Below are 13376 nucleotides of genomic sequence, written 5' to 3' on the forward strand. Positions count from 1 at the left end.
TTTTTTATGACTATTGAGCCTAGTAGTATTTTCTACAGAAACAGACCGGTGGACCTCTTATTATGAGTTTAACATTGTCATTGTGCACACAATGTGTCCTCAACGCATACAACACATTTTCTGCTTCTTTTTGTTTTTTAAATAATTTTTGTCAAAATTATTTTTTAGCTGCAAAATTCAAAATCGATTTTTCTCTCTTTTAAGTTAGAGGTGGCATGGCAAACCTCTCAAACAATCAGTTCTTGTTCTAGCTTAAATAGAAATATAACATCGCACATTCAACATTGACGCCCATTAGCACTGCATAATCTTACAGCACTACAAATTTTCCCATCAAGAATGCAATGTTTATTTATCATCACTAAGGGTTTTGAGGTAATCTCCATTTAGATTTGTATTTTGCTCCATAAAACTTATCAGCCGCATTTCATTCTTAAGTCAAGATTGCGATTCTAACCTATGATGGAGCAGTCGTATTCAACTCTGAGGAGTGCCTGTTGTCCACTCTCAATCAAAAGGTCATTGACCTCTGGTACTGAACTGTGACTCAGGTCGATCCCATTCACTGCCACTATTCTGTCTCCTGGTCTAATTGTACCCTCCCTAAACAAAGCGCAACAGACATTAAAACGGACGTTCTCATGTTGTAAAATGACGAAAGTCTGCTGTGCCAGAAGTCACAACACCGAAGTCCCTGTATACCACCAGGAGTAGACTTACCATGAACATCATTATTACGCGTCTTTATTAATGTAATCAGAATAATGAAATGTTTTCCAAGGTGAAAATTTTAATTCGCACCATAAGAAATAAATAGTCGGAAGAATCCCAAAAAATGGCTGGATGATCTAGCAACTTTGCATTTTCAACGATCACCCCATTTGCTGAGGGGGTCCTATTCTGATTCGAGCTTAAGATCAGCTTCTTGAACAATCAGAGAACAGTGAAGTGAAAATTTTTCACTTACGTGCAAAAATGTTAAACACGAAAAAAATGAAATAAGAATGCTTCAAAACACATCAACAATGTTGGTAAGACAAAAATTAAATGCACTATCCCTTCATCTTTGATTCAGTCAAACGATAATTTTGGTTCAGTGAGAAAACGTAGAAAAATAGATGTGGAGCCGTTCTTTTCAGACAAGTGTTTAATAAGAGATAAAAAGAGGGAATGCATTATATAAATAAAAGAAAGTAAGAACTCCAATTCCAGTACTTCACAACGCTTTGCATTAACGAAACTGAGTTCTCTTTGACGAAAACGAGAACATAAACCGACTAATGTCGGAAGAGTTGTTCTCGAACGATAGGCTGGCGGAGAAACATTTGACCCCACCGGGATTTGAACCATTGACCTCCCATTTCATAACGATATGCACTACCGACTGTGATATTCGCCCGTTATGTTTTAATGTAAAAAAAGTAGTTCAAATTTGTGCCAGTCGCATCTTCCAAAAAAGTGATATCCAGTAATATTCGACATCTTTAAAATATTTCAGATTGATAGAAAAATATATAGAGGATAGCAAAATGTTGGTAAACATATAGCATAACAGTAATTCTGATATCCTAAGCTATCATTGTTATTTTGAGGGCATTCCTTTTTGCTTCTAATTGTTGATAACTATCCTTTTTATAATGTTCATGCTAGCTGGCAAAATTTTGGTACGTCTCTTTTAAAATTGTGTTCCAAACAAGAGCTTATTTTACATAATTTTTTTAACTATGTTCGCAGAGAACCAAATGAGATATTGGAAAATTTGGCTACGAAAATTTATAATCTCAAAAACATAATTGTGACTGTTTATCTGATAAATTTAGTGTAAAATAGAATAAAAAATGTCTTGCAGAATTAAGCTGGAAACGTTTGCTGGGCGGAATGTCACAAAAAAGATTGAAACAAAATAAATGATGATTAGTATTGGATTTTGGCTTCGAACCAATTGAACATATTGAACTAATTGAACTAATCGAACCACCTGTAGTAGCCATCAGGTGGGTGTGGGCGGTGTGAGGGGGGTCAAATGATGGGTCAATTTTAACAACCACGCCATTAAAGACCACTGAAGCTTGTTTTTATCTTCCGTGGACGAGACCGTATGCTAATCTAGCATGATCTTGCAAGATATTCTTAATCATGCAAAATCTTGCAATATAATTGCAAAATGGCATTTTTGATGCAAGATATTGCAAAGGTCGTTAATCTTGCAAGACTAACATCTGAACACAACTCGGTTGCTAACTTAAAATCTTAAAATTGAAAAAAAAAATCAACATCCTGACGCCGTTATAGTTTTGCCACATTTGCAAGGTATAAAATCACGCCCAGAAAATTTTATACAAAATAATGCGATATCACCAATTCGAAGAATAAAACTAACCAAATTTTTCATTTGTTGTCCAAAGACGTTATAAGAAATTAATATGAATGAAAGAAGATTGATAAAACTAACTATATATACGTTTTGTTCATTATTGGCAATGAACAATGTTATAAAAAAATATGAAAATGTTATGATCACCTACCTTTTTGATGAAATACAATAACTTGAAATTAATCCTTATTTAATATCACAAGTGTATCTCATTTCCCCGTTTCAATAGCAGTACCTGATACCACTGTTCACGGTAAATTGCCTTGGTAGTGCATTAATAAAGAAGTCAGTCAGTTAGAACGGGTTCAAACCAGTGACATTAAAATGCGTTGTTGAATATTATCTGACTCATAAACCATTTCGTGTTTTTTAACCGGATCTGAGCGTTATTAAAATTCAGTACTGAATCATACTAAATTTATTATCATTTTTACCATGGCCAGAGTTCTGATGATGGAACTTGTCAGCCATTTCATTATAAAATTTAGAGCCCTATTCTGAGCTGACTCTGGACATAAGTAACCCTAAATCTGTTTTTTTCGATTAATATTATGAAATTTTGTTTGATTTTGGGCTTATTAGCATGAAAGTGTGGCAGTACAAACGTCCTAATAACGGCATTGATTTGCTTGGAACCGGGTGGTAGCCTTTATCAAGACTAGATTTTAAACTCGCTCAATCTTGCACAATTGTAGTTGAAAAATGCAAATCATGCAGAATCTTACAAACATAACGTAATTTTACGTTATTCTTGCATTACTTTTGAGACATGTTATTAATACAAGAATATTGCAAAATTTAATACTAAAAGATTTTGTATTTTGAATAATCTTGCAAAATCTAGCAAGATTCCTCTAAGATCTTGAATTTGAAGAAGATCGATAGAATTTGATGGATTGCAATGGTTATGCTTACCTTTTGCACGTCAAAGTTGGTCTGAGACACGACAAGAGACTACAATAGAGTTCTATAAAAAAAGTTTTTATTGTTTGAAAACCGGTTCTAACAATAGAAATATTGAAACTAAGGATAATTGTCAGTGAAGCTTTTTTTGCGTATTATTCATGAATTTATTAAAAACGGAATTAATAAAAAATTTTATATTTTCATTCTTAGATCTCAAAACTGTTTTCTACTTATTGTTTTTGATGGCTTTCTTAAATGTAATGGCAAGTCCCACCTTTTATTAGGCTATAAAAGTCACCAATAGGAGTTTATTTATTCATTAACTGATACTAAATATTTGTAAACAATTAAAATTCAGGCCCACCTCCCCCGAAAATCTTAATACGTTAATATATGTTTAGGAACATTACCTGTTTGAGTTGATTCGGAAAATATGCTCATGGAGAGGTGGGGAGGGAATTGTCGATTTGATCAAAGATATTTAAAATTACGTAACTTTTACTTACTTTTTATATAAATATCCCACGTCACAATTAATCCCAGTTTGAAGAATAAAAAAATGAGTCTGCAGTAAACGATTTCAAAATATGCTGCAAAAAATTGATTCTATTTTAAGGAGTTGTTGTCGTCAGGGCATTTTTCCATTAAGCAAATAAAAATAATCGCATTCTCAACCAAATCTGTATTAAAGTGAATCCGTTATCGGCACCAGATGATAATTGAGCTATAGTGCTGTAATGACGTCAACGGCAGACAGTGAGAAGCCGTTCAAAAAGAATAAAACAACGGTGGGTATGTTGGTGTATGCGTTACCCTGTCTAGTGTGGTGTCGTATGTGTGTGTGTGTGTGTGTGTGTGTGTGTTTGTGGTGTGTTTTGTTGTTTTTAGCGATATGTAGCAATGGTGTGTGTGTGTGTGTGTGTGTGTGTGTAAGAGTGTGAAAAAGTAGGCGGGCCAAAGTGGACAGAAGTGGTTAAGTTCTAATTACACTTGCGATAACAGACACACTGGATATTTAACTCTAATTCACCTATTCAACACCTTAAAATTGTTATCCCCACGCCTCCCCTACTACACGTCGCGTTCAAAACTGATTTTGAGTAAACATGAAAGACATACTAAAAAATTTTGAGTTGTATGACCATGAGTTGTGGGTTACGAGGTTTTTATGGTTGAATATGAATTAAAAAGTAAGCTGGGTGAATTTTTTTTTGAATTTTTTACTGCACAATACTGATCTTCCTCCGATCCTCCTTGTTCCAGATTTTGTTAAAAGTATTGTTTTTGACATTTCAAACAATACAAAAACAATACAATAACTCAATTACTTTTTTTAAATGCAGCGAAGTTGTCAGCAAAATTTCCTATCTATGGTTTCAAGTGTCTATTTCGAGCGAGAACAAATGAATAACCTGTAAGACATTAAAAGCAGAACAGTTTCCTCGCAAGAGAAGAATTTTAAGATAAATTTCCTGTAAGGTTGTTCCAGAAGAATTATGTTCATATTGATTAACTTCGGCAGATCCTATTTTACTTCATGCGACATCTTTTTGGCGGAAATATAAGTATATTGGGAGTTCTTATCAAACTATAAACTGTGTTACTTGAAAAACTCTTATTCGTACCCGTGAACATAAGTTCTACGCACTTCAGCGAGTAAATTGGAAAAAACTGAGGGTCTCAAAAATTAACAGAAGTCGATTATTACAATTTCAAGCATTACACGTCAAAATGTGTAAATGTTTTCACTTTACGATTAAGCCAGCTGAAAAATCATTTTTTTCTTTGCTACTATTTTTTAATTCTTTGTGTTTTACGTAATTGCGCACTTTCACAGAACGAGCTTTTGTTGCTTTCATTAGCTTTTTGTTGCTTTCATTAGATTGTGATCTTCCTTAGATAAGAAGTACTTAAGCATTGTAACTCTTTACGATTTAAGTAAATCTTTTACTGACAAAAGAACAAAACGGTTTTGTCGTTTTTTTAAATAATGTGTAAGAATTTGCAAAACAAATAGCTATTATGTCCGATTTGGCAAAATATCGTTTTCATGCACGGTTTCATTTAAATCGCGATTTCATACAAAAAAGGAGAGAAAATCGAGTTTTTTAAATTTTGTTCTGTTTAAGTACAAATTTATCGCGTTTTACTAAGATCACCCTTTAATTTTCGAAGTGAAAACGCACAGTTCATTTCTTTATGATAACCATTTCTCTTTTCATGATAACCATTTGTGATGAAAACCATCATACTAAAACCGTTATCAAAAAACAGCAGCTAGGCTGCTGTTAAAGTACGGTGAATTGCATTCAATTTCCCTTACAGACTTTGATTAATAGTAGTTTTATGTGATCAGCAATGTCTTGCTTCAACAAATGAAAGTTCTAAAAAAATCTAAATGCAAAAAACAAAAACAATCAAAATGTTACGAAGCAACCATTTTGGAGCACTGATACTTTTAAATTAGTGCACATAAAAGGGAAAATAGTAAAATCTGGAAATTATCGAAAACAGTTTTTATCTTTGCTGCCCGAGTTTATAAATACTATAAAAATTAGTGTCAGAACGCTGGATGATAGGACAATATTGATTGAGTTTTAAATTGGATATCAGCATAAAGTTCCAAATTTGGACAATTTTATAATTTGAAAATCGGAATAAAGAATTGATGCTTGTAAAATTTGAAGCAAAAAACAATTTAAACAAATGTGTGCAGTTTTGATCTGTTGATTTGTTCAGTTGAGTTTGTGGGTTTGGGCTGTGGTTCAAAATTTTACGAATGACCAGCGGCTAAGTACGCCTGAAGAGACTTTTTTACAGCTGTCATTCCGCTGCTTTTCTGCATTTTACCAAAAATTGCCTCGATCAGCGACAACGCAAATCTCACCGACCAAAGTGCCGTTCCTTCATCGCAAGTTTTTTCATGTCCTTTTATGCGCAATCTTGTGACCAGCGCAATGCAAAACTTTGCGACTAATTACCCCGAATGAAAGGATGATCAAAAGAATATTACCCCTCATCAAAAGATTAGTCAATTACACTTGTCTCTAGATTGCACACACTATAAAATCCAAAATTTACCGACCTGTATACTAAAAATTTAGCGTGTCGGACTTATTCGCGATCGCTTACTTTTCTGATCTTAATACCTAAGAGCGAAAAATAGCGATATTGCCGAGTACATATATATACTCAAGCAAAGTTTCTTTTTGTCATGAAATGTTGTATTAACATAGCTGTTCAATCAAACGAAGTTTCCAATCAAAGACAGATGAGTAATGTCTCACGAGGGTTATACTGGTGCTTTTAACAAATAGGGCCCTTAAATTGGGTATATTTTAAAATTTGCTCTTTGTGTTACAAACATATCTGAAACTATGAGTAATGCATGACTAACCCCACGCGATTTGTTTCTTTTAACCCCAGCCATTCATTTAGTAATTTGCTGCAGCAAGATTTATCTTAAAGGTAGCCGTATGATTTGGATCTCCAGAAAAATGTTTATGCTAGTATATGGTTCAACTTTCACGACTCTTGATAAAATTTTACTTGATAAGCGTCCCTAAGTACAACGTTTTAGAGGCGGTTTGGAAAGCGTTATTCGGCAATTCTATCCAAAATGACACATGTCCAATGTAATATTCATTCCAAGATGAGGTAAGCAATAAAGACAGGTATGGGATAGAGGGGCTTGGGTGGTCATCCGCGAACCAAGAATATACCGTGGGTGAAGTTGAGGTAGATACTTTATATTATAGTTATATACTACTACTAACTGATCTACAGGGCTATTCTGTCTTATGTAGGTGACAGTGATTGGACGACACTTCTGGGTCTCCTCGTTGAAACCACCTGAACAAATGACGACATCACAACTATTATTCTTGCTTGATTATCACGTACTATCGTGGAATGAAACGCTTACATTACATAAACTAGCATATTGAGTTATTGCAGTGCGATCACAAGTTGTGTTTAGTATATTTCGAAAGCTAATAATTCCAAGATTCTCAAGACAATCACCATTTACATTTATAGTTTCCAAGTCAGGATATGCACAAACCTGTAAAATCTTGAAAAGATGAAGACACGTCAAATTTTTTTTCAGGAATTTATTTTACGTTGGCGTTCCGAGTTTTGTCAACGAACTGATGATCACATGCACATGCGCCGTTCTTCCAAAAATGATGTCTTAATTTGTCAATTCATTAAAAAAAACAATGTTTATTAACGGGAACAGAAGTATATAGCAGAAGACTACACTCAAAGTGCACCAAAAAATAATTGGTTGAGAGCAAAAAAAAAATCATTGAAAGGATTGAAAACGTACCTCTGACAACAATTCCGTATCCATAACTGTCTCGATCCAGTAGAATTTCCACAGATTTGATCCGGGTATTCTCATTACTGTATTTCACCTGTTTGGGCACGTGATATTTCACCTCCATCTCCAACTTCCGTTCACACGTTCGAATAAATTCGTTCAACTCTTCCTTCGATTTGAACACTTCCGAGCGACGACCTTTAAAGGAAAAGTTTGCCAAAATCATGTTTGTTGCTATAACCATGCGGGCTCTGACTTGAGTTATAGCAACAAGAAAAGCAATAATCAAGCACAGGTAATGTTTGTAAACAAGGGGTCCGCCGCAACTTGAAAATAGTCCCCGAAATCGCCGCTGAGTTAAGTAAATGGTCGTGCAAAACGTCTATAAAACTGAGTAAAAGTTTGTTTGAAGTACGAACTTATGTCTGAAACAACTGTGCAACTCAGCAGTGCCATTTGTTAAGTTGAAACACACTCGTTTCAAACTGTGAACAGAACAGAAATCGAGTTGACCAAAACTTTGACGCATTTTGACGTTGGTCTTTGAAATACGTTTCGAATTAAAGCCTGTTCGGGTCGATCATAAAACCTGTTTTTAGGTTGGAAGGATTTGATTTGGTATGTTATGCCAGACTACAATTTACATTTACCTGTGCAATTATTGGGGGCTAACTTTCAACAGTAAATTTTCAGGATTCAATGCTTAATACCCAACTAGCTCAAGAGTATCTGTTCTGGTTTAACAGAAAAGTTGAAATTCTGAAATTCAAGCTCAAATCTTATACTGCTGTCTTTGCCCCCCCCCCTCGGGCCCCCAAAATGAATCAAAAGTTTAACTTGTTATCACCACCGCGACAAAAAAATTTCTCCGCAGAGCTGGACAACCTTGTTTCTCAATATTTCCAATTGTTGAGTAAACAAAAATTTGAAAAATCCTAACCTTTTTTGGTAATAAATGTCTTACCGTTGATCGAAATTAGAACATCACCGGGTGATATTTCACAAGTGTTAGAAGCTAATGAGTTGCCGGAGATAGACTTTACTCTGAACTGCACTTCAAATGCACTGTCGGCTCTCTTTTCATCTTCTGGCGCATTCTGCCAACTGTCACTTTGTTCTGACACTTCCAAACAGCCGCCATGCTGATGCACAGCTAAAAGACGGGATAATTAGCCGAAGGTGGTCGCAAATCATGCCTCGCCGATAACATTGTGAAGCGTATCTTCACTTTTAATCAAATTTTGAGCGTAAATAGCTCAGCAATGATTGTAATTGGTCAATGATGGGTATTCCTTTAAACACATTCATTTTCAAAAAATAAGTTTTAGAAAATTGCGCTTAATCGTACTGGCAGATTTATATTAAATCTCAACGGCATGCTATAATAAATAAAGCTTTAAATCGCGTAAACGAACACTTAAAGATTTTTAACTGGACAACAGGTAAATTTTATGCCTAATGTTTTTGGGACAAAAAACATCGAATGTCCCTGAAAAAAAACCAAGTATTCGCAGTTAATCATACCTGATACGGTAAATCGGTAAATATTCGAAACATAATCATAAGTTTAAGATTCTGCTACAGATAATTAATTACAGAAATGGTATCAAGTATTTCAGGATAAAGAATAATTGGAAATCACCGAAAACAGTAAAAAAAAATTGTTCACAGGGAATAATAACTGAATAACTGCGAATCTAGATGTTTCACTTGCTTTTTTGCACAAGATAACTTTTTTCGCCAACTGCGTTGAAGTGTGAAATCATAGCGTAAAATGCACCTAATTTTATGGTCTATTTTGAGGGAATGAAAACCCTAAAATGATTACCATCATCAAGGGACGTAAAATTTACAACCCATCACGGATATCCTTAATGCACATTTCTTTACCCCCTTTTGTACGCATATTATGAATACTTTTGAAGGCTATATTTCAAGCGGGTATCAACAACAGCTATGGAACATCTTCTCCCTTTTCGGTTCTTATGTGCAATTGAAAGAACAAATCTGATTTGCAAATGCGGGTATCTCTTTTTGAAGTATATACTTGAAAAATTATACTGTAATTTTATGATTCGGAATTTCTACCTCAGTAATTTAGATGTTGATTATGGACTAATCACTTATATTCTAAAATCACGATACATCTAATCGATGATTTTTATGCTTATGTAATTTTTCGGGCAAACGAAATTTGATCTCTCCGCTGCTTTGTTCGAAAGTAATCTACTTCTAAAAATTGGAAACCGGAAACAATTTTGTCCGAAAACAAGGTCAACTTTCACACAACAACTTCAATTACTCAGTAGATGATAACAGCTCACATAGTAAAGTTGGGTATGAATCAAACATGCAGTAAAAAATCACCTTAGTAATTTTAGGAAAACATCAGATCTGAACGATTAAATCACTTAGATAGGCTAAAATTATCTGAAATAATAAAACCAGCAATAGAAAGTGTATAAGAATTAGTCAACTCTTTAAAGACAAGATATGGAAGCTAAAGATTTTAGGAGGTAGTTTTTGGGGAAAAAAAATTATATGCAAAACATGCACGTAGAAAAAGTATAGAAAACAAGATGGCTCGTTCGAGAGTGTGGATAGTGTGGATAGTACAGAAGGTTTCATTGTAGGTCCAAAACTTATCCAAAAATTTACTTTATTCAGTGAAGAAATTTTTCTTCTAAATTCAACGTTATAAAGTTAATCGTGAGACAACTTTTCAGAAAAACTCTTGATTACGATAATTTTTGTTTTTAGAATCTCAACTAAAAAGACCAGAAGAGTCGATTTGATATAAGAGTACAAAAAATATGCTTTGTTACTTACTTTTCAAAATAAATTATTTAGACCTGAATAAATCAATCCCTGAGTACAATCAATTTTCAAAATCCAAGCCTACTCCTACGAAAAGTTTTTGCCGCTGTAACACTCAACGAATCTTGATTGGAAAAAACTTCATAACTAAATTTAGAAATCAAAAGAATTAGGAGAAAGAGAGAAAGAGAGAGAGAGAGAGAGAGAGAGAGAGAGAGAGAGAGAGAGAGAGAGGAGAAACAGCGAGCGAGAGAAAGAGAAAGAGAGAGAGAGAGAGAGAGAGAGAGAGAGAGAGAGAGCGAGAGAGCAAGACTGCCAAGTCTAAAATTCAAATTAAATTTTTCAACAAAATTTTTAATTTTTTAAGAGAAATTTAGAAGAAAATTCTGTTTTTCTACATCGTTTTTGTTCTGTACCCATTGCCACCTAGCAATTTTTTATTATCGGGTGTCAATTTCAGCATTTAAAAAATAAATAAAATTAACATTCTGGACTTAATTTTTGAGTTTAAAAAATTGAGGGTTTTAGATTTTTTACATTTCTTTTTTTTTGCTTAATGTTGGTTTCATTAAATATGACTTTTTTGCTTAATGTTGTTTTCATTAAGAGTTCTTAAAATCTGCTGAACTTAGTATTGCAAATGAGTGAAACTTTCTTTCAAAACAACTTCTTAGGACCAGGCTTTCGTCTGAAATAATTCATTTAACTTAGAGTTTCAGTTAATTCCTCTGAGTATAAATAAACATCAAAATATAAAACATAACAAAAATTCCTACTGTTATAGTTTAAGATCAGAAAGCGTCAAGTTATCTTTGCATTACACATAAAACCATTGTACACTCATTGAGAACAGTTTACGGATCCGGCTGGATCACTGAGCACTGCCTTAATTGCCCTAAATTCAAAGAAGTGACCAGTTCTCAAAAAATTTACTCCTATTCCCAGTATACAGCTGAAATCCTCAATAACCATTTGCAATCAAAACTCAATTTGCTCAAAAACTTGTTTTAGTTTCAGAGAGATTTATTTTGCATTTTTGCTGATGTTTCCATTTCATTTACCCAATATCGGGAATATTGAGCACAGAATTGCATTTAAGTCAAGAAATACTTCTTTAGAGACATTTCACTCATTGTTCACGCGATAAATTAAAGAAAACATATTGAATTTGTCTAATTTTTAGCAAAAGATTCCCTCGTTAAACTATGTACGTCTTGTTGGTAGAGTTTGTACGTCATCTAAATTGATCAGTTGAATTGATCAGGGCAAAAAATTCCAAAGAAAATTTACCACCAGTAAACAAAATAGAAAATGATAATTTTTTCGTTGATTTTTTCTACACATCTTCTAGTAGAGGGTAGCCCATTTTACTTAAGTTATATCAATTCTTAGTTGAATAAACACGTAACTTATTAGAAGATTTGTCTCTCCTATTTTTTCATGAACTTAGGTGAGAAAATTAACTACTTTACAAAAAAATTTACCAAACCCCCCTTTCTATTGTTCGACGACAAAACCTATCAACTACAAATATAGCTATTCTGTTTAAAAAAATGCTGATTAATTTTAACTGAAATCAAGAGGGCAAGAAATAAGGGCAACTTAGGATGCAGGAAAAACGACAAATGATGAACTCAAAATTTGATTTAAAATAGCGCTTTGGTCAAGTGATCAATTCTAGTATCAATTGAAGATAGTGTTCAAAAAATAACAATAGTTTAACATTATTTCTCTCAAAAACGCTTATTTTCTGTTGTTTTCAGTTTCAGCTACCCCATATGCTGTCAGTTCTTTAATTTTTTTAATCGAGAAATTCCTGAATTAGTTATGGTAATTGACATTCAGGTTTTGTATAAGTGCTCGCAGAAAACTGAAAAGTATGCTGAGCTTTCTTCACTATTTTAAATGATTCGAACTATAAAAATCCATTTGAGCAGCCATTTTCTCAGAATGTTTTTGAGAATCCAGCTACGCCAGCAAAATACTGATCAGATGTCAAGTTTGTTTTGTCTTTCTCGCATTCTTCAATTTTTAATTTGTTTCCTCGTTCAAAAGTGCTTCTCATTGGTTCATTTTGTTACGTTGGAATCCATTTTCTGCGACAGAATGGAAGAGGATGATAAGAAAACAGTCTTGCAATGAAATCAGTTATACACTAAAGTTAATATTTTTCTCCTGCATGTCCAAAAACTTGAAATAAAGCCAAATCTCTACCGTTTTTAAGTTTCTTTTAAAAAGTATACAAAACTTTTTGGAAATTTTAAATTTTTTTATTGGCTGCATTAAATAATTTCTACGCCACTTCATGGCAGACAAAAGGCCATACCTTCTAGTTAGTTATCTTAGAGTTTTTGGTCAGAAATTGTTGACTCAACTAAAAACTGAACTTTTGTCACATTTTTTGAGCTCCGATTGTTATTATTGATTTAGAGCAATGTATGGTGGCGAGATGGCTGATCCTCTATATAAAATGAGATTGAAGTTGACATCAGAGTAAACATTTTGGTCTCCAGATTGTTTGAGATTTTTCCGGTGATCTGAGCTGGTATCATACGAAATAATGGATAGATGTGTTTGACCAAAAAAAGAAAAATTTTCGGAGAATTGAAAAGTTGAGAGACGAAGTGAGATTGCAAAAAATGCATTTTAATTTGTGTGTTTTTAATTACAATAAAAATGACATTTTGAATCAAAGCTACAAACAAAGGGACTGAACTCTTTGCAAAAAGCTGTCGTTAAAAAATAGTGCATTAGATTTGATCTAGAAGATGTCGTTTATTTTTTTTAAGAGAACACCAAAAAATGGAATAGTTTTGCAAAGTTGCACCGCAGTAATTTTTAGAGTAAAACTAAATTTATTTAGCTTTCAAATCGAAAAAATCTAAGCCCTATGTGTTTTCCTATGACAACAAACACAGCTTTTTGTCGAATAATGCACGAGTGGTCAGGATTGGG

The 13376-nt window shown here is 33.6% G+C and overlaps 1 protein-coding gene across 2 annotated transcripts in view; it reads right to left on the reverse strand.

The window, feature by feature from the left end:
* Nucleotides 1-13376, reverse strand: part of LOC142341573 (glutamate receptor-interacting protein 2-like) — a 114262-nt gene that overhangs the window by 37165 nt on the left and 63721 nt on the right. For both annotated transcript variants that reach the window (XM_075392617.1, XM_075392619.1), the window contains exons 4-7: nucleotides 8569-8757; nucleotides 7611-7802; nucleotides 7057-7132; nucleotides 458-603 (exon numbers count right to left, since the gene is read on the reverse strand). In XM_075392617.1, coding sequence (XP_075248732.1) covers nucleotides 458-603; nucleotides 7057-7132; nucleotides 7611-7802; nucleotides 8569-8757 — 603 coding nt within the window. The remainder of the gene's footprint in view (nucleotides 1-457; nucleotides 604-7056; nucleotides 7133-7610; nucleotides 7803-8568; nucleotides 8758-13376) is intronic.

The sequence above is a fragment of the Convolutriloba macropyga genome, chromosome 6, assembly GCF_964194025.1.
Source record: "Convolutriloba macropyga chromosome 6, txConMacr16.3, whole genome shotgun sequence".
NCBI classification, from domain to species: domain Eukaryota; kingdom Metazoa; phylum Xenacoelomorpha; order Acoela; family Convolutidae; genus Convolutriloba; species Convolutriloba macropyga.